The sequence below is a fragment of the Drosophila miranda genome (genome assembly GCF_003369915.1).
Source record: "Drosophila miranda strain MSH22 chromosome Y unlocalized genomic scaffold, D.miranda_PacBio2.1 Contig_Y2_pilon, whole genome shotgun sequence".
NCBI lineage: Eukaryota > Metazoa > Arthropoda > Insecta > Diptera > Drosophilidae > Drosophila > Drosophila miranda.
In genome coordinates, this window is record NW_022881614.1 from 11,886,957 (window position 1) to 11,910,444 (window position 23,488).

The 23,488-nt window shown below is 43.8% G+C and overlaps 6 protein-coding genes and 1 long non-coding RNA gene across 8 annotated transcripts; 4 read left to right on the forward strand and 3 right to left on the reverse strand.

The window, feature by feature from the left end:
* Window positions 1-2,073: 2,073 nt before the first annotated feature.
* Window positions 2,074-7,334, reverse strand: LOC117194024 (far upstream element-binding protein 3-like). 2 transcript variants are annotated; one of them, XR_004474726.1, is made up of 7 exons: window positions 6,927-7,334; window positions 5,690-6,838; window positions 5,462-5,611; window positions 4,878-5,395; window positions 4,564-4,816; window positions 4,018-4,486; window positions 2,074-3,754 (listed from the first exon to the last, which is right to left on the reverse strand). XR_004474726.1 is itself a non-coding variant. In XM_033398651.1 (6 exons), exons 1-6 carry the CDS (start codon window positions 7,005-7,007, stop codon window positions 4,142-4,144), a joined length of 2,496 nt encoding a protein of 831 aa, XP_033254542.1. In that variant the 5' UTR covers window positions 7,008-7,334; the 3' UTR covers window positions 4,013-4,141. The 2 variants fall into 2 exon arrangements, 1 of the variants encoding a protein (XP_033254542.1); XM_033398651.1 differs by lacking the exon at window positions 2,074-3,754 and having other exon boundaries at window positions 4,013-4,486.
* Window positions 7,335-7,547: 213 nt separating this feature from the next.
* On the forward strand, window positions 7,548-8,818 carry LOC108158783 (NF-kappa-B inhibitor-interacting Ras-like protein). The gene is given in 3 exon segments (XM_017291460.2): window positions 7,548-7,740; window positions 7,960-8,152; window positions 8,155-8,818. Coding segments are annotated over 3 exon segments (579 nt in total). The 5' UTR covers window positions 7,548-7,626; the 3' UTR covers window positions 8,427-8,818.
* An 804-nt stretch (window positions 8,819-9,622) lies between these two features.
* LOC117194027 (60S ribosomal protein L11) lies at window positions 9,623-10,738 on the forward strand. The gene is made up of 4 exons (XM_033398654.1): window positions 9,623-9,643; window positions 9,819-9,950; window positions 10,020-10,317; window positions 10,538-10,738. Exons 1-4 carry the CDS (start codon window positions 9,638-9,640, stop codon window positions 10,666-10,668), a joined length of 567 nt encoding a protein of 188 aa, XP_033254545.1. The 5' UTR covers window positions 9,623-9,637; the 3' UTR covers window positions 10,669-10,738.
* Window positions 10,739-10,837: 99 nt separating this feature from the next.
* LOC117194026 (ADP-ribosylation factor-like protein 6) lies at window positions 10,838-11,971 on the forward strand. The gene is made up of 4 exons (XM_033398653.1): window positions 10,838-11,290; window positions 11,359-11,490; window positions 11,554-11,682; window positions 11,746-11,971. The coding sequence occupies exons 1-4, from the start codon at window positions 11,113-11,115 to the stop codon at window positions 11,910-11,912; spliced, it is 606 nt and encodes a 201-aa protein (XP_033254544.1). The 5' UTR covers window positions 10,838-11,112; the 3' UTR covers window positions 11,913-11,971.
* A 546-nt stretch (window positions 11,972-12,517) lies between these two features.
* On the reverse strand, window positions 12,518-12,918 carry LOC117194028 (elongin-C-like). The gene is made up of 2 exons (XM_033398655.1): window positions 12,838-12,918; window positions 12,518-12,761 (listed from the first exon to the last, which is right to left on the reverse strand). The coding sequence occupies exons 1-2, from the start codon at window positions 12,901-12,903 to the stop codon at window positions 12,546-12,548; spliced, it is 282 nt and encodes a 93-aa protein (XP_033254546.1). The 5' UTR covers window positions 12,904-12,918; the 3' UTR covers window positions 12,518-12,545.
* A 4,960-nt stretch (window positions 12,919-17,878) lies between these two features.
* On the reverse strand, window positions 17,879-22,926 carry LOC117192706 (tubulin beta-1 chain-like). The gene is made up of 2 exons (XM_033397443.1): window positions 22,788-22,926; window positions 17,879-19,278 (listed from the first exon to the last, which is right to left on the reverse strand). Exons 1-2 carry the CDS (start codon window positions 22,842-22,844, stop codon window positions 17,992-17,994), a joined length of 1,344 nt encoding a protein of 447 aa, XP_033253334.1. The 5' UTR covers window positions 22,845-22,926; the 3' UTR covers window positions 17,879-17,991.
* Window positions 20,278-21,146, forward strand: LOC117192707. The gene is made up of 3 exons (XR_004474420.1): window positions 20,278-20,467; window positions 20,681-20,965; window positions 21,036-21,146. It is a non-coding gene; the product is annotated as an uncharacterized LOC117192707 (long non-coding RNA).
* Window positions 22,927-23,488: the final 562 nt, after the last annotated feature.

The following is a 23,488-nucleotide window of genomic DNA, read 5'->3' on the forward strand; positions in this document are numbered from 1 at the left end:
AGAAATATATATATATATATACACACTTGATCATTATAATAGGTACACGTTGAAGCTTTTCATTAATAATTAGTTTTGTCGTACTTTAAGTGTTGAAAACAAAATTTTTTTTATGTTTTATTTGTCAATGTATTGCAGTTCCGTGACAAAAAAAATGAAACAGGGGAACCGCCGAATAACAGAGCTTTAAGCGAAATTGCGAGTTGACATCACATTTTGGCTGATCAAAATAATAGGTACAGTGTCAGTAAATTTGGAATATCAAGTGAATAATTTGGAAATTCTTGGCTTTTTGGCAATTAAACATCCATTTCATTTAACTACAGTCTAAATATAAACAAATAACTATTTTTTTTCTTACAAGAATAGGCCGAAAGTCTTATTGTACAGCCCAATTGGCTCTTAGTCTGAAAAGAGAAGGTTAATCTCTTCGGGCCATTGCCAAATAAATGAAAAGGTCGCATAATTTTGTTGAAATGCTTTAAAAATTAAAACCTAGTCAGGAAACTCGCGGAAAGCCACAGAAAACAACCATAACACTTGACCACTACATACTTTTCTTTGAGGAGTAAGGACCCATTTAAGTCGTCAAAGGCTATGGCATCAGAAATTGCACTAGAAGTTAGTGCTCCAACGATCCGTAGAAGGCTACAACAAGCCAGCCTTCCAAGGAGAATAGAAAGAAAGGTCCCACTTACGCGTCAAAAAAATTTAGCCATGGGGCAAACTTTTGCTAAAGATCATAAAGACTGCGCAGGATGCGCCGGAGAGAAAAAGTGGAGAAGCCTTTTATGGAGCGACGAAACTAAAATAAATTTATTAGGGAATGAATGTGAAAGCAATGTAGGAAGCCCTAAACGAAAGAATTTTGATCCATGTTTTACAAAAAAAAATTGTCAAACATGGAGGTGCCAATTAAAGATATGGGGCTGCTCATCCTGGTACGGCGTAGGTCCATTTTTCGTGACAACGAACAGAATGGACGCTGACGCAATACAAACCCAGATTGCAGACAGTTATTCTACCTTATGCTGAAGAAAACATGAGTTTCCATTGGGTATTTAAGTAATATAACGACCCAAGGCACACATCCAAGCTTTTGACCAAATTTTTTGAGGGCCAAACAATAGACGTTTTAAAGTGGCTTCTTAAATTTTCCGACTTAAATCCAATCGAAAACTTGTGGGGAGATTTACGAAACAAAATTAGCTAAGTTTTCATTTTCAAATAATCAAAAATTATGCGAGGGCGTCCAAAAATTGTGGTATGAGACACCTGCCAGACGCTTATTAAAAGTACGCCAAAAATAATTATAAAGGTGACAAAAAATAAAGGAGGATACATCGGATATTAACTATTAAATCCCATTTAGGCAACAAAAAAATAATAATCAGTTAACAATCTTTTTTCATAACAATACTTGAAGTGTACGTATTATTTTGAGCAGCCTGACATTGACTTTGAAGTACAAATGGATCTATTTTCTTTTATAACATTATCTTATAATATAATCAAGATTATTTTATTGAAAACAAAAACTTAAGGAATAATTGAGAACCGTTTTCTGTTATGTTAAAGTTTACGTAGATGTGTGTACCTATTATTATGATCAAGTGTGTATATGTAAAGTTTGCACACAAAAATAGATGTTCATGTATATCATATGTCAGCGTAATCATATCAATCAAATATCAATATTATAAAAGTGCATTTCGATAAGATAAGGCAATTGTATATGTAAAAATCGTTTTCCAATATTTTTCAAGGCATACCGATCGTGGCACTGAAGCAAGCAATTAATCAATCAACCAATCAATCGACTAGGAAAAGTTAAAGCCTGTCCTTTGCCTGTGCCCCCAAATATTCTCCAACGCCAAGACCACAGCAGCGCCCCTGAAAATACGCTCGAGAAACGATTTTCAATTATGGCAATAGACAATAGTCAATAGGAAAAAAAGAAAAAAAAACATTAAAGTCAATAGAAACGCAATGGGGCATAGAGCACTGTTGAGTGCCATATGCTGAGAATAGATTTATAATAAGTATATATATATATATGTGGGATATATATTATATATGGTATTATATTAAATGTTTATTCAATGTCTCGACGGCTGCGGGCAGATCAGATCCGCATTGAGCTCTGAGCCTGCCCTGCCGGCCAGCGTTTACAAATTGTTGTTGTTCATCTGCTGTTGCAACATTCAGATGTATTGGTGCGACGTAAAACTTAGTTTAGATTATACAAATTAATGTTTAAATATTATGGTAGACCAACTTTTCATATGGGTAAGTTTTATCATATCATTGTTAGATTTGCATATATGTACGTTTGTATATCAATATGTTTTATATAGATAGACAGTAACAAGAACACACGATCTTACCAAGCTTGACACTTTTACAATTTAATATTTCGTATCTGTTCATGTTCAATTAGAGAGTGTAAAGGAGTTCTGTTCTGGAGTTTTGCTTTCGGATTTCTGTTATGAACTGGCTTGAAGAATGACCCCTCTGAAAGTACATATATGTTGGCATATGTATGTATAATATAGGGTGGCATATGGTAATATATGTAGATATTGAAATATATGGTGGAAATGTGGCGTGATATTATTCTATTCCTTGTACCTTGGGAAATAAGTTTTTGTTTTAAAGAAAATACATATTGAAAATAGTTTCTCCAGTTAATATACGATATAGTCCTATATATAGTACAGAAAATAGAGTACAGTACGAAATCAAGTCTAATTGTATTGAATCTTGGGTTGATCGTAAGACTATTAAGTAAGGTATATCTTCTCCACAAACTGAAAGGTAAAAGTTATATATTGAACGAGCATGTGTTTAATTATTATCATCAAATCAATTCGGTTTGGTTTCAATATCCACTCCACTCCACTGCACTCCACTTAACAAACATTTCAGACAAGGCCCTGGACTTTCAGAATCTTATGAAGAGTACATTTAACAAGTTGAAAAGTCTTACCAGATCACCAGATATCGAACTTCGTGTATTGCTTGAATCGGTTTTTGTAATAACACTAAGCTAAGTACGAGAGAAATATGTTCATATATCAAAAACGATCATCATTTATGAGCTACATTCGATTTATAGGTAATATATATGTATGTAAGTATATGGATGTATATTAATATAATTCTATATATTTCAGTTATTGCAATTTGAGAACTCTCAAAAATGTTGTCTTTAAAGTGTAAAAAACGCTCAGCACTCTCCGTTCGCTCATTCATTTCGCTTGACGAGGAAAGAAATTATATTCAGATATACATATGCAGATAGATGTACTATATGTCACCAAAAACGGATTGGATTGGCTTGGTTTGGTTTGAGTCTACTGTGTGTTTGTATGGCTCTGTGCTATTGAACATGGACAGCAGAGGCAATATCTTTTCTTTCAGTTAGGTTTATAGATAAATATAAATACAAATATAAAAGTAGAGTTCGGCTTTCAGGGGGGCTTACTTATGTACTAATGGAGAAATCATAGTGTGAATATATTAATTTACAATTATGCAAAAGTGCGACGCTAGAATGATTTGTCTTGTTTGACTGATGGATCCGGTCTCTCTTTCTCTCTGACTTCGCTTCCCTTCCCTTCTGTGCACCCTTCTCTGTGATTCTTCGTATTGCTGTTGTTGCGGTTAAAAACTTTTACTCTTATGTTTTACTTTTATTTTTTGCTAGCTTGTGGGGGATAAAAGACATAGGACATAGTGGAACAATAGATCACTGCAAAGAGTTGTACGCATGGTAAACGAGATTTGGTTAGGATATCACATAGTGAAAGCATATATATTGTACTAGTACGTATGTATACATAAAAAGTTGAGGGAAGGGCTGATCACTAAAATGAAGCAGGCAATTAAAGCAGAAAGGTAAAGCAAATATACGTAAAGCAATTATTTAATGGCAGCTATTTTCAGTTCAACACGAAAGAAACGTTCCGTCTATCAACTACTGGGACTACGGTTTGTCACTTGGTTGTCACTCACCCAATTCAAGGCACCTGCCACATCCGTTAAGTGGAGTAATTTCCACTCCAGCTACAGCTACCATCTCTACTCCGACTCCGACTCCTACTTCGATCTCCTCGCCACATCACATCCCGAATCGTTATCAATGCTTGTCATTTTTCTGCGGCTTCTGTTGCTGCTGTTGTCCCGGCGCACCCGGGTAGCCGCCATAGCCACCACCCGGATATCCACCGGGATAACCAGCGGGCGGACCACCGCCGGGCTGCGGTGGTGCTTGGGGCTGACCCGCAGCCGCAGCAGCGTAATACTGTGAATATTGTGCATATTGGCTAGGAGTCATACCTTGTGCATAGCCACCGGCTGCTGCAGCAGCGGCCGCTGCTGCCGCCGCTGGATTGGGCTGCTGCTGCTGGCCGGGATTGGGGCCGCCTTGGTTGGGGTTTTGCGCATTGCTTTGGCCAACAGCAGGTCCACCGTTCTGTGATTGCTGCAAGGCATCAAAAGTGCCCCAACGACAGAATTTAGCGATTGTTTAACCAGAACTCAACCACTTTTACGACTCACCTTATTCTTCAACGTCTTCTCAATCGCCTCTGCTTCCTCGTGCTTGCCCACACTGCGGTAGTATTCCGCCCACTGGGCGCTATAGTCAGCGCTGTTGCCGCCGGATGCCTGCTGCTGCTGTGCCTGCTGCGGCACTTGCTGTTGCTGTTGTGACTGCTGCGGCACCTGCTGACCGGGACCAGGTGCTCCGCCCCCTTGCTTGGCCTTCATCTGTTGCTCGATCAATTCAGCCTCGCGATGGCAGCCCATTTGCCTGTGAGTTGATTGATTTGTTAGACGGATGTGTATGGAGGAGACCAGCTTAAAATTCTTACTTGTAGTACTCGATCCACTGGGCCGAGTAGTCCTGCCCAGCGTTCGCACCGGAGCCACCAGGTCCACCGCCCATTGCCATTTGCTGCTGTTGCTGGGCCGCAGACGGATCCCATCCCTGTTGGCCATAGGGACCCCAGGGCTGTTGCTGCTGCTGGTACGCTGCTGTAGCGGCGGCATTCGGATCGCCGCCTTGCATTGGATTGGGTCCACCATAGCCGCCCTGCTGCTGACTGTGATGGGAATTGCTGGGTCCACCTCCAGAGCCATTACCACCGCCGCCACCGCCGCCTCCACCGCCACCACCACCATCACCGATGGGCTTGCGGGCAATAACAGTGAGCTCCATGTTGATCTTCTCAGAAATCATTTGACGGGCCACCTCCACCTGGTCGGTGGTGCCCTTGGACTTAAACAGCTTCTCGTTGGGCGGATTGCTGGCATTGCGATCCATTGCAGTAGGGCCCCCGGATTGCTGATGGATCAGCTTAATCGTCCCCCCGCCACGTCCAATTACAATCTGCAAGGTAAAAATTTCAGTTAAGATGGGAGGTGGAGGGCCGGAGGAGGTTTGTTCTCAACCTACACCGCATTTAGATGCTGGCACCATGAATGTGATCTCCTCACGCCCGCCCTGGGCATGGTTTACGCCATAGCCATAGCCGTAGTTGGAGTTTCCTTCGCCGCCACTTTGGGAGCCGCCGCCATTCCCATTGCGGTTCAGGCCATTTCGTTGCTGTCGAATAGAATAGAAAGAGGTCAATGAACCAAATTTTGATTAGATTATTGTCTCCTACTCCCTAGTGCGACATACCATCACGTTCTCGATCAGTCCATCGATGGTCCGCTTGGCGTCCTCGACTTGCTGGCGTGTGCCCTGGATCACACAGCGTCTATCGCCCATCTCATCGTTCTTGCCCTGGATGAACTGCAGCTTGCAGCCGCATTCGGTTTGAATCTTTCGGATCATGTCTCCCCCCTTGCCAATGACAACGCCGACGGCGATTTTTGGCACAAAGACCTCTACGCTCCCGCCGACATTGCCATTGTTGAAGTTGTTGTAGCCGAGGCCAGGGCCACCGCCTCCGCCACTACCGCCTCCTCCGCCACTACCGCCCCCGCGTCCACCCTGCTGCTGAGCCAGTGCGTCTTTCTGGGCGATGAGATCCAAGACCATCTGCTTAGCATGCTCGATCTTCTGCGGATCGCCGGAAATGCGCAGAGGTTTGATAACCTCCTGGTTGGGTCCGTCTTGGATGATAATCATCTTGGCTCCCGTCTTCTCCTGCAGCTGTTTTATGGTGTCGCCACCCTTGCCAATGACCAGGCCCACCTTTGCTCCGGGTATCATGATTTCTTGGTAGGGCGAATAGCCACTGGGTCCCGGAGGCGGCATGTTGATGGTTAGTAGTACCTCCACGGTTCCGCCACCACCGCGGCTGGCCATCTGCTGGATCATATCTCGCCCCTTGGACACGGTGTCCCGTTGGCCACGCAATGTAATGACTCGCTCCTGTTCCGGCATCAACTGTACCTTAGCCTCCGACTCGGCCTGGATATGAGTGATGGTGTCGTTGCTGCCACGTCCCATAAAGGCATTCGCTATGGATTCGGGTATGCGGATTTGCTCCTCGCACGTTGTTCCGGCCGATGCCGCCAGGCGAGCAGCCACTGCAGCTGCCTGGGCAATGGCTTGCGTAATGTTTGCACCGCCCGGACCTGATCCCCCTCCGCCTCCTCCACCGCCCCCGCTGCTACTGCTCATGTTCGAGTTGTTGTTGTGGCCGTAGTCCGGACTGCCAAAAGAGCGCTTGCAGTCTGGTCCGCTATCCCCGTCGTCGTTGTGCCTCTTGAAGTTGTTGCCCGCACCGGGTCCCGGCCCGCCACCACCAGAAGGTGATGGTCCTGCTCCAGGTCCTCCTGGACCGCCTGCCTGCTGGCTGGGTTGGATCTTAGCCGCTATCTGCAAACGAATGGCAGATACACACAAGACGTGTGTACAGAAATAAATGAATTTTCCCTCGTTTTCGCGTATGTATTCTTCTTCTTACCTGCTTGGCACGCTGTATCGCCTGAGCCAACGCCTGGGATTGACTGATACTCTGTCCTTGTTGCGGTTGAAATTCACTCATTTCAATTTAATTTACCAACTCAACTTCGTTCCCACTATCGTTAGCTTGTAGTTAAGGGAATCTTGATTTTTTCTCTTCGTCGGGGTTGAAAATTCAATAACCAATAAAGCGAATTTTCTAAGATGGCGCTAGCAATGTTTAAGCGTTTATTTTCCAGCCACGAAACACGTTTTCACCAGTTTTGACGTCGCGAAAGGCACAGAACTGTTTTAAGCTGTCTTTTTGCAGTTTTTTAATAGGTTTATTGTTTTTTCACGTCGAAAATGCGGAAATTATGCGTCGGAAAAAACTTTTGCAGCATTGTCCATGACTAGCAGTGTGACCGCTGATTTTCGATAAAATATACCGTCCGACCCAAGAAATATACCAAAATATACCGTCTCATTTAAAAACTCTGCCGTAGATTTACTGACGATTTCAAGTTTTATTACACATATTCCTCGTTTTTGATATTTTTGTCATGTATAATCGTAGTGACCACCGGTTGACAAGCACATTTGTGTATTGCAATTTTTATTTTCAAAATAAAACGCCTATTAGTTTTTAACTACCGATATTTTTGTGCACCGATAATTAAATATATGACATCCCTACAAGACTTAAAAACGTAAAAAATAAAATGCTCAACGCAAAAGTTGGTAAAGTTGGCAAAGTGTTGGTATGTGGCATGAAAGGCGTTGGTAAGACAACAGTAATTGAGCAGTTGGTTTATGGAAACCTAAATCCAGACACAGTGAGTAGACAGAACAAGATTTAGCACGGCCTAAGTGGGACAGTGTGTGGACTATTTTCGAATGGAAATTGGTTTTAATTCATTTAATGAAACGTAGACATTGTAAGATTGCACTAAAAGGGATGTGTGAGAATCAACACCGTCACGAGTACTGCCTCGACCTAAACTGAATTCATAAATGTGAAAGCGTGCATTTAAAACATAATTTGTTTGCTTCAGGAACTCCATCCTACCATTGAGGACATCTATGTTGCCAGCTGCGACACGGGCCGTGGAGGGGCTCGTGAAACATTACGCATCTACGACACAGCTGGACTGCAGGGCAAGCAGCCGCGGCACTACTTACAATTCCCTGATGCTTTTGTATTGGTCTATGACCCCATTGATCCACGAAGCTTAGATATGCTGGCTGATATATCCCTGTCATTGTACTGGCCAATGTGCGAGCCCGGGTTAAAAGGGACACACCACCAACAACGCCTAATCCCGTCGAAAAGATTATGGACCGGGCAAACATCTGGTGCCAGCGGGAGCGTATAAAGCACTACACAGTCAATGCCATGGAACGCCCTTCATTGTACGAGCCGTTCACGTCTCTGTGCGCTCGTGTTCATCCAGCACAGACGAAAAGCACGTTCCCGCAACTGCGCCAGGTCATGCAGAATCGGCAAAAGAGCGAGGCGTAGATTCCTACAAATATATGTCTCAAATTGCGAACTACTAACTAAGGGGTATTGGGGGTATTATTTATATCTTAATTTGTTTACTGTTTACTTGCCTTTCAATGTGCTGCTTTAATTGTACTTATATTTATGTTTGTGAGTGTCCAATTAAATATTAGTATTTATTACAAAAAGTCTTTGTAATGCATTAATTTCAAGATAGTCAACCTGTTGGTTAATAAGCCTAATATTACATACATATGTATAGTCAAAAAAAAATGACACTAGACTATTATTACCAAGGGCGTAAGTTTTTAGGCCCAGTTTTTTCACTATCGTTTCTCTTAAGTTGCAAATCCTCCAATTCCATAAAAAAAATCATAAATTCTAGAGCATTGTCTCTAACTATCACTGCATTCTTTTTCTAAAACTGTTTTAATGCTGCGCCCCTCTCTTAAATTGAAATGCAGTGGCATACGACTATTGCTCCGGGTGCTAATTACTCATTCTAATATCTTTAATTGTTGAAATGGTGTTTCGAATTTCTGATTTAATTTTAAGTCATTTACGATCAAATTAAGCTAATGACTTCAAAAGTGAATATATGGGCTCAACGGAAATTTCGAACGGCTCAAGTTTTACAAGAACGCAATGGTCATTGGCACTAAAAAGTTTGGTATTTTTCGGGATATGCTGACATATTATTCTAGTACGGTTGCATTTAATACCGCACAGATCTCTGTACCTTTGATCTCCGATTTTATATCGCTTCCATACGAACAACATCCCTGATTTGGTCGACCAAATATTTCGTCTGAGTTAGTCAGTCTAGGCTATAATTTTCTAGATTTTTTTTCTTTTTCATGGCAACTATTAGCTATGCTATTAAAAATTGTAGAGGGAAACATCGATATCATTCAATAGTGACAGTTGTGGTAGTCATAAAAATATGAGGGGTACTCAGGTCCTAGGTACATCTTCCGAAAATATTATGAAAATATTTCCATTTTCACAGACTGCATCATACGGAATAATACAGAACCAATTAAAATTCTTAAAATTTTCCTAAATTACCTACAAAGTCAATCACATCGCACCGTTCGCATTTCAGAGGAAAAACATCGATAGTCTTCAAATATTGTAACATTGAAATATCGATGGTTTTGCAGGCTTTACTGTCTCTACATGACACTGAACTGTAAGACGCTTCTTTCCTTTCTTTCCCACATACCATAATGGCGGTAGGTTTATACGAAATTTTGAGTGGCGTGTAAATTGCCCCGCATCGGCTATTATTTACCTATATTTGTGAAAAGTTGAACCGTCAAAACTATGTGGACGTCTGCAATATGCCACCCGAAGCTATATTTAACGCGAATACGGCTCCCAAGTAACGAAATTCATTGATTGTTTCAGGCCGTTGCTAAGAAGGAACCCAAAATTAAGCGGGACCCGGCGAAGAACCCGATGCGCGACCTGCACATCAGGAAGCTGTGCTTGAACATCTGCGTTGGTGAATCCGGTGATAGGCTGACCCGTGCCGCTAAGGTAACTATTCTTTTGTGTACACACGACTGGTGTCTGTTCAAGTAAACTAAAAACTGTCTTCAAACACAGGTGCTGGAGCAGCTGACTGGCCAGCAGCCAGTGTTCTCCAAGGCCCGCTACACAGTGCGTTCTTTTGGCATTCGTCGTAATGAGAAGATCGCTGTCCATTGCACCGTGCGCGGCGCCAAGGCTGAAGAGATTTTGGAGCGTGGTCTGAAGGTGCGCGAGTACGAGCTGAGACGCGACAACTTCTCCTCCACCGGCAACTTCGGTTTCGGCATCCAGGAACATATCGATTTGGGTATCAAGTACGATCCATCGATCGGTATCTATGGTCTGGACTTCTACGTCGTCCTGGGCCGTCCAGGTAAGCAAGAGAAAAACTTCGCCGTAAAGCGAATGTGCACTTAATTATTTATCTCTGCCAGACTAGGCATTGATACTCAGTGAATGTGCGCAAAGAAATGAAGATGTGCTCAAAGGGTTTTGCACTAATGCGAATCCATACGGTACAATTTCCACATTATCTGAATTTTTCCCAAACCTTTTTAGCATATTTCTTACCTATTCTTTTTACACCGTTTCAGGCTACAATGTGAACCACAGGAAGCGCAAGTCCGGAACTGTGGGCTTCCCTCACCGCCTGACAAAGGAGGATGCCATGAAATGGTTCCAGCAGAAGTACGATGGCATCATTCTGAACAGCAAGAAACAGTAGAAGCTCCTATCGTAACAATGTTTTTTTAAGATGAATTCTACAATAAAACTTGGATTCTGTCGAAACGTTATTAATGTTTTATATAAGTTATGATTTAGATTGAGATTAGGAAATAATCCACGAAGAAATAGCTGGATATGCTACATGTACATACTATACTCGAGCAGTGTTAATGTTTCAATGCCCCAGTTGTTGTTCAGGTGTGGGCGAGGGCGAGTTGGCCAAAGTCAGCCAGAAGGTGAACTTGAAATTTCTCCGGCCAAAGGGGGAGTGGTAGTAGCAGGTGCTAAAGTTGAAGGCAGTCGAAACTTTCAATAAATCGATGCCTTCACACTGAGGATATTGTTGCCATGGCAATCCATAGTCCTTTGCGGGGCCAAACATGTCAGAACCATCGTAGTGAAGCTTATAAACAATTGCGGCGGATGCCAGTCAAACAGTAAAATGGGAATGTTGCACAATTTGGCCGATTTGATTAAAATCAAAAAGGACAAAATGACGATTCTAGTGCTGGGCCTGAACAACAGCGGCAAATCCACGATAATCAACCACTTCAAGAAACCGGGTGACCAGTCAGCCATTATGGTTCCCACAGTGGGTTTTATGGTGGAGCAGTTTTACAGTAAGTTCCGCCAGGACGAATGCTATGCCTACCTCTTCCATTCATGAATATCTATCATTCTTGCACAGGCATGGCAGGAGTTAGCATAAAGGCGATCGATATGTCGGGCGCCACACGCTACAGGAACCTTTGGGAGCATCAGTTCAAGAACTGCCAGGGGATAATATACGTCATCGACTCCACTGATCGCATGAGATTCGGTATCTTAACATGAATTCACATTGATTCCACATCCAATTGCTCAGCTATCCTTTACATTTCAGTTGTGGTCAAAGATGAGTTGGATCTGGTGCTACAGCATCCCCATTTGTGCAATCGAACTGTGCCAATTCTTTTTTATGGAAACAAATCGGACGCAGAGGATTCCCTATCCAGCGTCAAAATAGCAGCAGGTGCTCCCAGTTCTACTCTTAACTATGTGTGTCAGTAAATACATAACGACCATAACTTTTTAGCTCTCAGTTTGGAAAACATCAAGGAGAAACCCTGGCACATCTGTTCCAGCAATGCCATATCCGGCGAGGGCCTCGGCGAAGGTGTTCAGTGGCTGGTCCAGCAAATGCGCTTCGCCATGCTAAGCAACAAGGACGCCTCCAAAGCCAAGTCCAAGCATAGCAAATGATGCTCAAAGCCTGCGAATGTTTCTTGAGTTAAATAAAAGGGTTATTTTTAAACAAGGAATTATTGTCGTTTAAGAAATTAACAGAATTTTATTTTTTTCTCGCCTACAGAGACAATCATCTTGATTCATTAAAAATTAACACAGGCAAAAATTAGGCTTTATTCAAGTTTGCTCTTCCCTTGTTTAATTGATAATAAAGTATATAAAGTTAACCAATAATTTAGCAGTCTAGGAAGTTAGCCGCCATTAAAAGTTCTAATGCGATCTCTGGTGCAATTGGAAACTCGGGTATTTCAGTGGAACTATTGGTGTACCGTACTTTGTAAGTGAAGTACATGCAGACCTTTTGTAAGACCTGCGGCCTGAAAAGAAACAACACGAATATCAGCTCAGTCGGTGGTTGGTAATCCCAAAAGCACGAGTGTCCTCAAAACGTATGCAGAATGTACGATTTGATAATCATTTAAAGAAACTGTGGGCATTTTATTTAAGTTTAGTGTGTTTCAGCACTAGTGTCCATCCACACATTCATGCATGTCTCTATGGAAAGTCGCCGCCGGTCAATAGGTCAGAATGGATTATGCGGCCTAAGATAGCCCCCAGTTGCTAGCGGGACTGCAGTTTGGATTGAACTTACGGAATCTCCCGAAAGTGCACTTCATTAGCCTCGTTCTCGGCAAATTGTCCTGGGCCGGATAACATCGCCTTGATGGTTCCAGAGGTGAGAGCGTGTTCCCGTTTTACAATAAATTCATGGCCGTCCGACGAAATTAGCTTGACATACATGGCGTCTGGACCCTCGCATCCGCCATAGATTTTGTCGCTGCGCTGCTCATCCATTGCTATCATCTTTGTGGGAACAGGTTTCGGTAAAAAGCATTTATTTGCAAAAATTCGCCCTATTTTATTTATTTTTTCATCTTACTTGTGTCGATAGAATATACTGACTTATCGGAAAAATATACCTCAGAAGTATACCAAAATATGCCATCTCATGTTAAAAATATACCGTAAATATATTGACGAATTCAAGATCTTTTTTAGATATTCCTCGTTTTTGATCTTCCGTGGAATATTACTTGCTATATACAACATTTGGCCATGCCCACATAATTTCAGGCCGTTGATGAATAAATTTTCTTCAAGATTGGCTAGTTTTTAGTCCTTGCTTTGATATTATTTTGGCTAAAACAAGGCTTAAGCAAAATAGTTCAACAACAAAAAAACAGTCGCAATGTTGGTGGTATTTGAAGACATGATGCGTGTATAGGCATTTGTATACCCTATTTCGTTAATTTACTATGAAGATCCTGTTTTCCAAATTGTTTTTAAAACGTTATTATTAAAGAAATTTTCTCAAATTTATACATATGTTTTAGATATATTCATGCATATGATGTTATGATCCGCCTCTTTGCCACCCTGGCTTATCGTTCCCAGCTAGCTCACGGGGAAGTCAGGGGTGTTTCCGACCCGATAAGCCAGGGGACGGATTGAACAAAACAAAAACAAAAAAAAACATACAAAAAAAACAAATCTAATTTATAGGACAGTCTTGTCCTCGTTGGCACTTTCGTCAGCGGGGATAGTTGGTTTCGTTATCCCTAGCAGGGTCCCACCGTTCCATGAGCGCCACCTTTTGAATTCGCTCCCTTTTCATATTCAGGGCCCCGCTCTTTTTCTCGCTCTCGTCCCACCCAACTACCGTTTTCTATTCACTCATGACTCTTTTCAAATTTTCCATTTTATATCCATTATATTTTCTTATTTATCTTGAACATTATTAATTAATAATCTAGGTTTATATAAAGGAAACAAATACTAACACAAAAATACTAACAAAAAAAATAAACCCTATTTCGGCCGAATTGGCAGCCCCCTTTGATAGAGGTTGTTGCTTCCTGATGCTTGCTGATGTTTACGTTTAATCGTGGTGTTTTTTTGTATGATCGTGATATTTTGTTTAATTGTGGGTCGGACGGGGGTTGGTGGTGTGGGGACAGAAACGTGTCTCCAGTCGGTGCTCCGCTGACGGTTCCTTGGTGCCGGTGCTCCGCTGACTGTTCTCGCAACAGTTTCCGGCCTGGCCAGTACCGGGATGCTGCTGCCGATGTCCGCCGCTTCCGCTGATGTTGATGCCTGCCGCTGATGTCTTGGTGGGATCGTCGTCTCCACGATCACCAATTTTGTTTTCTTTTTTTCTTCCAGGGCACGTGCGGCCTCCACCATTCTCCACCGGAAACTTCTTTTTTTTTTCTTCCTCCTCCCGTTTCCTTTTCTCCCACGCAACTCTGCCACTCTTCCCAGGATCCACTATAGATGCCGCTGTCTCTTTCTTCTCCAGCCCTGATACCTATCGGCTCTCTCCAAAACCGCCCATAACACCACACTACCGTTTCCAGGATTACTCCGCCGAAACGGGAGTGCCAAGCAGGCGGGCTTTTTCAATTAAGGGGCCCCAAACGTAGGCCATCGCCCACACCCTGAGATTGAGAGTCTCTGGCTCCATCGACTGAGATGCCTGGGCTACTGCTTCAGATCCTTTGCGTGAAACACCCCAATACGTGAGCCTTGCAACGTCTCCAGCTCGTACTGACGCTGCCTTTCCTTTATCGGCTTGCGCTCGGACCATTTAGCTTCGGGTAATACCGCTTGGTTAACTTTATATATAGTAGTGTAAACATCCTTATTGCTACTTCTTTCCTCAGGGGTATCTAATTTCACGTTGAAGGACCTATCTATTGGCTGCTTCGCGGCGACGTGGAACTCGACTCCTCCAATTGCGTCGTGCTCCTTTTCGCGTTTCCCGGCCGACATTTAGGGCATTTAGAGAGAATGACCCCGGCCAGCCCGCACTTGTAGCAGAATAGGTTACGCACGGCCGACTCACACTCAAAATAGGTGTGACCCGGCTGAGCGCAATTCCAGCACTTCAGCTGGGTGCGGTCGCCTCCGGATTCCCTCGTCCTATGGACAGCATCCAATGCCTCGGTCTGTTCCTCCGGGTCGTGAGTGTTCGCATCCAATTCATGTGCTTTGTGATCTTCCCTGCGCCTACTACCCCCATGGTCTGGACCGCTCCTTGTCCATCGCGTCGCCAGCAGTTTCTCGGCGTCCGCACGCTCTTCTCGCAGCTTCTGGAGATTTGGTATCTGCATTGGATAAATCACCCTCGAAATTGCATCCCTAATATTGATCTTTATGATTTTTATTAGATCATAATCCGAGAATGGATTCAGCAATCTCGACCTCAACACCAACATCTCCTGGATGTACTGGTCCGCCGACTCCCCGTGGCGTTGTCGGCGTTCCCTGAGCTCTTGCTCTCGCTCGAACTCTGTCCGACGAACTTGAAACTGCTGCTGGAGACCATATCTCAGATTCGGCCAGTCCGGCATTCCTACCGTCCGAACATGCATCCAGTGCCAATCCCTTGCGTGGCCACTGACCAATGTGTGAAAGGCTTTCAACACCTCCGCCCACGGTACCTGATACGACGTCTGTAGATGCTCCACCCGGAATATGAATTCCGCCACGGGCATCCCCTTTGGATCGCCGTCGAAGCTAAGTCCCCATCTTCGTATCTGCACTTGCTCCTGCCTAGCCTCTCCGAAACTCGGTCGATTCCTGTTAGGGTTTGCTCCTGCGCCCATCCCGTTGAACAGCCACTCCTCCACGGGTCTCTGATCGGCTTGGGTCCTCTGATCCGCCTCCAATGTTCGGTTGTCCACGAACAAGTGCGTTGGATGTGCTTGCTGGTTCGCTGGTGCTTCCTGTTGACCTCCTCCCAGACTGGTTGCATTTGATCCCCGTTTCCTTCCATTCGCATCACTCGCCGTTCGCTCCGCTTTTAACGAATTCACCACAGCGTTGATCTCTCGCATGAACTCTAGCATGTCTGCTTGCATTGACGATCTCAGCGCTTCCATTTGCTGCCCGAGCGACGCTCGGTAGGTCTCCTGTGCTTGGGCTAAGGCTGCGTTCACGGCTGAGCTTAACTCGGACGGTAACACCAGGTCCTTACGGGTTCGCTGTTGACCTCCTACCGCTCCGGCCTCTGGGTCCTCCTGGTACAACCACGCATGTACGTTTTCCGCCACTTGCGACGGCCCTTCCGGTCGTCGGCATGTTGTACGGCTGGTACCTCCGCTGTGCCTCTGGGCTACACCTTGTCTTTCCCGACCCTTTAAAAATCTCCGGGTCACTCATCAACCAATTTTCCTAACGTACTCCTTTCCTTCGTCTATTCCCTATTTACTTAACTATCTTGGTGATACATAAATTGGATTGTTTATTATCTGACTACCCTACTCCACTAAACACCTAGTTCCTGGCTACTTAATCCTCAATACCTTCAATCTAAATATCCAAATTGATTCAATCAAATAAATAAACACCTACATCTACAATTAATCGCCTAATTAAATACAACACTAAATAACTAAATACTTCCTCTCCCAAACAAAAACTCTTTTTCCGATGACTTGCCTAATGCCTACTTCTAAAAATGCTTCCAAACAATGCTAACGAGGATCGTCAGATCACGTGCGGCCTCCACCATTCTCCACCGGAAACTTCTTTTTTTTTCTTTCTCCTCCCGTTTCCTTTTCTCCCACGCAACTCTGCCACTCTTCCCAGGATCCACTATAGATGCCGCTGTCTCTTTCTTCTCCAGCCCTGATACCTATCGGCTCTCTCCAAAACCGCCCATAACAATGATTAGTATCTTGTAACGTACGGAGCCTGGGATGACAAACATTTTCTCAATTCTATAATATCCTTTTCCCTGGGGTATGAACATTAGTGTTGCCGGGAATAATTGTTGTCAACCGGTTATTACGACGAATTCCTGGTTTTTGATATTCCGTCGAATATTCCCAGCTATATAGATCTCTCAGCCATGCCCATTTAATTTTATCCAATTAATGAACCTTGTTTCTACTTGACTGGCCTATTCTAAATAATTGTTTTTATTGGATTTCTATATACCGTTGAAAATGAAATTTAAAGATTGATGAAATTGACCGATATACCGTAAATATACCATCGGCTTAATGTTTACCTCAAAAAATATCGAAAAGTACTACAAATTCCAGAAACGTTCACCCTGATATACGGTCTGACACTCAAAATGTACCGATAAAAATCCAGCTTAACCCACTTAACCCTCCTTTATTTGAACAGGTGAATGACTTGAGTTAATTTCCTAAAAACAAAATATCCATGATATCTTTCACCTGAGCTGCGTTAAAGCACTAACCATACAGTATATACTGTATGGTTAGTGGTTAAAGTTAGTCAAAATTTATACTTTTCGTGGAGTTACACAAAGGTCTAATCGTTCGCTGTACATGATAGAGAATCACATTCCTCGATTTTATTGTTCGGCTTAAGATTACTAACTAGTTAGAAATTTCAGCCCTGAACACATAATTTTATACGATTGATGAAACAATTTTCTACAAGAGTAGTCTCTTTTATTTGATTTTGTTTAAAATAAGGGTTAAATAACAAAGGTCAACACAAATTTCCTATTTTTATATGTTAGGTACACATTTGCTACATGTAAGGTACATGTAGGGAAATTATAGATAGAGCTGCGCGCCAAAGTGGAATTTTTTAAAAGTAAATGAGTGACGAGGAGGTAAGAAAGAAAACTGAATAGAATCACCTCCAATCCAGTCCGATTCCTGAATAATGGGCATTTTCTGGGTATAACTTATATAATAAAGTTGGGGCAGGTTAAAATCTGCTAATGGTTATTGATTAATGCCCAAATCAATGGCCGCGTACTCAGCACGCCCTATTATGGAAAATCTGTACATATGTAGACGTTTAGTCAAAAACCCATCCTTCAACAGTTCGTTGAACTCTTAACTCTTATGTAGCTCAACGTAATCAGATCATTTTAATTAATTGACCCCAATGTAATGACTCAAGGACCACAAAAATATTGCAAATAACAATTAGACATGTGAACAAAATGGATCTGACTTTATTGATTACGTTGTTAAAAGAAACATTTTACAACTGAACTTTTGTCCTGGTTTTATTTTTCGCAAAACATCGAATTGAGAAGTTAGTTCTCATCAACCTCAGCCTCTTGCTCCTCCTCGAATTCGGCATCCTCGTCGGCAGTGGCTTCCTGGTACTGCTGGTACTCAGAGACCAGATCGTTCATGTTGCTCTCGGCCTCAGTGAACTCCATCTCGTCCATGCCCTCGCCGGTGTACCAATGCAAGAAAGCCTTGCGACGGAACATAGCAGTGAACTGTTCGGAGATGCGCTTGAAGAGCTCCTGGATGGCGGTGGAGTTGCCAATGACGGTGGCGGACATTTTCAGGCCACGGGGCGGGATGTCACACACGGCAGTCTTCACGTTGTTGGGGATCCATTCGACGAAGTAGGAGCTGTTCTTGTTCTGGATGTTCAGCATCTGCTCGTCGACCTCCTTCATGGACATGCGTCCACGGAAGATGGCGGCGACAGTCAGGTAACGACCATGACGGGGATCGCAGGCAGCCATCATGTTCTTGGCGTCGAACATCTGTTGGGTCAGCTCAGGCACGGTGAGGGCGCGGTACTGCTGGGAGCCGCGGGATGTGAGTGGGGCAAAGCCGGGCATGAAGAAGTGGAGACGTGGGAATGGAACCATGTTCACAGCGAGTTTGCGGAGATCAGCATTCAGTTGGCCGGGGAAGCGGAGGCAGGTAGTAACGCCGGACATGGTCAACGAGACCAGATGGTTCAAGTCGCCGTATGTGGGGGTCGTCAGTTTGAGGGTGCGGAAGCAGATATCGTAGAGAGCCTCGTTATCGATGCAGTAGGTCTCGTCTGTGTTCTCGACCAGCTGGTGCACCGACAGAGTGGCATTGTAGGGCTCCACAACGGTGTCCGACACCTTGGGCGAGGGCACAACCGAGTATGTGTTCATGATTCTGTCGGGGTATTCCTCGCGGATCTTGGAAATCAGCAGGGTACCCATGCCGGAGCCAGTGCCGCCGCCAAGGGAGTGTGTGAGCTGGAAGCCTTGCAGGCAGTCGCAGGATTCAGCCTCCTTGCGCACGACATCGAGCACGGAATCGACCAGCTCGGCGCCCTCTGTGTAATGACCCTTGGCCCAGTTATTGCCGGCGCCGGACTGTCCGAACACAAAGTTGTCGGGCCTGAAGATCTGGCCGAAGGGGCCGGACCGAACAGAGTCCATGGTGCCGGGCTCCAAGTCGACAAGGACGGCGCGGGGCACGTATTTGCCTCCGGACGCCTCATTGTAGTACACGTTGATGCGCTCCAGCTGCAAGTCGCTGTCGCCGTGGTAGGCACCGGTGGCATCAATGCCATGTTCGTCGGAGATAATTTCCCAGAACTATAACGAAAAGAAACCAAAGAAAATGCATAATTAACAATTTAGTTCAATAAATGTATGAGTATTGATTGATGGTCTGACTAATCTTTCGAGATGTCTGCGCTATATTCAATGTACAATGTGTATGTACTGTGTTTGCCTGTTTGCCTGTGTACGTATGTATGGCCCGAGCTCTGATTAACATATCTCAGGCGATGCCATTTTTGGTGCGTTGCTTAGCTCATGAGACTCCGCCGACACAGACACCGGCGTCGACAACGATAACGTCATCTGGCGTGGGCCCAGCTCGGAGCACATCTGTCGTGCCTGGCATTGGACTCTGCAATTGTCAGTGTGGGCCGGCGACGGAAATATCAGCCCCGCCCATTCTCCGTTTCCCTGACACCCCACGCACCTTTCAGGGCGACCTCAGGCTTGGCTTGGCTTTCCTTCTTCCCCCTTCCTCCCACTCATACATTTCCCCAGTGCGCTTACATCACCGGCGCGGGGGCAACCACAAACACACAAACAGCCCACACACACATTTAGGCCAGACGGCGACTGCAAGCGGCAATGGCGTTGGCGGTGGTTGAGGTTAAGCTGCAACTCTGGTTCAGCGTACCGACCATATGGCGCACAGAATGACTATTTTCAGGGCATTGCGTCACCGCGAGTGACAAAAAAAGTTTGCTTCGTTATTTATGTCGAGTAAGCAAATAAAATAATGAACTAAAGTAAGTCGATAGAAAGGCGAGGACGATGTATGTACATGCATACAAACATACAGAGAAAACTGCGTGGTTGACATTCATAAAAAGAAGTTGTATTGTGTGGTAGCTATACAGTTCTCCGAACCTCCCTGTAGAACCAAAGGGGTCAATTGACCCCTCTCGAACTAGTTCTGCGCTGTTTACCGCGCAACTAGTTACGCGGGAAGCGAACGCGGACCAGGTCTTCGTCGACTACAATGTACTAGTTCTGCAACTAGTTACGCGGGAAGCGAACGCGGACCAGGTCTTCGTCGACTACAATGTACTAGTTCTGCAACTAGTTACGCGGGAAGCGAACGCGGACCAGTCGAAAAAGAACCGAAAAACGAAGCCGCCTTCGGTTTGTTTTTGAAGGCGGCAAATAACCGCAATTCCGTGGAGTTACAGTGCCCACTCAGCTAGTTTTTACCGAGTCACGACATGCAATAAGCACCGAAATGGTAAGTTAATCGTGATATTTTACTGTAGTTGCGCTCGTGGAATGAAAGAGACAAGAATTTACACAAACAAAATGCATTTTTTTTCCTCGTTTGCTTTATGCGTTGATTTTGTTCACTTCTGTACAACATCTACTCGTTGGAAGAGTCTTTTGTGTAAACATTTATTAAAAAAGTGGAAAAGAATTAATAAATAAATCAAATTAATATAAACAGGTACGTGCAAATATATATTATATATTTCAAATAAAATGATGAGCAAAAGGCATTTGCGTAGACTCCGTAAGAGTGAAAGGGAAGCTAACATTGCAAAGTTAGCGTTGTGCAGGAAAGATAAAAGATAACAGATAACAGCAAGGAAATCGATTCTCCAGCCAGCTGGCGTTTTGAGCGGCTTAAACTTTATTTTGAGTGAGGAAATTGTTCTAGCCTATAACGTCGATGGGGTCCAAGCGAAGAAGGCCCTTAGGACCCACAAAGAATTTTTTGCAGCTTTGCTAGGTAAAATACCATTTACACTTCTAGAGATTTAAAAATTTTTCATATAAATTAAAACAAATATTAATTACAGAATGTATTTCGCCTGGCGATGAGCCCCCCGAAAACACTGTGCGGAAGGCAATGCAAGGGATGAAGAAAAGGGTTTTTAAGAAGAAGTGTCTTGCCAAAAACCAGGAGTAGGCTAAGCATCATAAAATGAAAAATTATTCGTTATAATGAAAGACATTGTGTTTTTATTTTTGTATTATTCTAGACTGCCAGATTGACTACTACCAATAGTCAGTTCGGAACTAGTTACTGGTAACTAGGTCAGAGCTAGCTACAGGTAATCGAAGGGTAGTCGAGTGGGGAACTAGTTGCTGGCTTTCTACTGGTAACTAGTTCGGAACTACCTCCTGAGCTATGGGTAATCGAGCGGGAACCAGGGGTGGTTCCGCCCTAGGACATGCATGTGTTAAATTCTCCGCTGAAACACATTGCGGGTAATCGATCTGGAACCAGGGAGGTGAGAATGGTAGCTAGTGCGGCACCAGTGCGGAACTAGTTGCCTGGTACTAGAGGGCTCTTTAAGCCGCGTCGGTGATACACACACATAAAGTCTTACATTGAGCACAACAAATATTATGTTGCAGCTGCCAGAAGTTTTAGGCTTTTTCAGGGGTTGTTTTCAGGACACGGCTATTGATTTTTCCGAAAAGGACTCGAAGGAGACGATGATACAGAGGATTCCTCATCAATTTTCCCCGTCCCAGTCCTTTTCGCACGCATGTGCAGCACCGCCCTTTTTTCTATGTGTGTGTGTGCAGAAGAAAATATGGAGTTGGAAGGAGAGACCGAGTGTTCGCGAAGTATGCGGCAAATTCCTCTATATGGTTACCCCCATTTTGGCCGCCTCTGCAGCAGAAAAATTTCTCGCGCATTTCTGCCTCTTCACACAAGCAAATGCAGATTTTCCCCCTACATACACTTATACATGGACGGAAGGTGCGACTGTGTTTGTATGGACTGTCATGAATAAAAAATAGAAAATGTTTTCATGGTAGATAAGATAGAAGCCAAGCCGCTCCAAGAGTGCAAAAATAGCGATTTGTATGAACATACACATCGAACATACGATCGATAGAATGAGTACATACTTATACACAAAAATATGTATAGTTCTCTCTTATACGACCGGTCACCGACAACCGGTTCAGCCATTTTAGGTTAAAATGACGTCATGTTTTCAATTTAGAAGCATAGCGGCATAAACCGGCAGCCAAACTAGTAGAAAATGTATACATATGTATATGAGAGCTGTTTGGAAGTATGTGTGCTATGCCTGTGCAAACCCTTCACCATCTGTGAGCCCGAGTTGCTTTCACATTCAAGAGGAAAATTGAGAAAGTATTTGTTTGAGGGAAAATGACTCGTGCATTGGCTAGCGTTCATTTTTCTGTGTATATACAGATGAATGTAACTGCAGGCAGACACACCCAAAACTATAATTACAGGCACATAAAAGACAGGCTACCAGAAATTTTGGGCGTGTCCGAGTTTTTTAGAGGCACACTCACACAGATCAATGGGAAATTGCAAGCGAGGAAAGAGCATCTCGCGGGGAGCAGGCAAACAGATGCCGGTACGCACGCAAACATACGTCTTCATGTATACATAATTCCCCGCCTGTATGTGTGTTTTTTGTAGGCAAATGCCAGCGGCGGTTTCAATCATTTTTGCCACATGGGCAGCAGTGCAAAAAACGACGCCATTTTGACAACTGTACTTAATTGGCCGATCTTCTAAGAGTATAGCATGCACAGAATATGTGGCAGTAACATACCTTGGCTCCGATCTGGTTGCCGCACTGACCAGCTTGGATGTGTACGATTTCCCTCATGTTGTCTTTGTATGGATTTTTGAACTTTTAACTTAAATTATCTCTTTTGCTTAAAGCCTTGTCGAGCACGGAAAACACTTCGGGGCCGAAAAAAATACTGTCTGAAAATTACGTGGAGTGCACCGCTATTTATATATAGCGTCTGGTATATCGACAAGAAATCGAACTTGGCCCACCTAAGCCCCCTCTATTTAAATAGTTCGACTGCTTGAGATAAATGGCGGAAAATATTAACGATTGTACATTATTCTTGTGGAACCATGCCATCTTTCCTCTGAACTTAAAAAAAAACAAGGACATCTCTCTCCTGAACTGCGCTAAAATGATAAAATTTGAATTTTTTTTGGTGGAATATTAAAATACCCCGTTGGCCTACAGTGGGTTAATCGTTTTCCATCGATGATTGGAAACCATATTCCTCGATTTTGATATTCCGTCGAATATTACTAGCTAGATAGAACCTTCAGCCCAGCCCACATAATTTTAGGCCGTTGATGAATAAATGTTCTTCAAGATTGGCTAGTCTTTAGTCCTTGCGCTTATTGTATTTTGGCTAAAACAAGGCTTAAGAAAATAGTTCAACAAAAGAACAGTCGCAATGTTGCTGGTATTTAAAGACATGATGCGTGCAGAGGCCCTTCTAC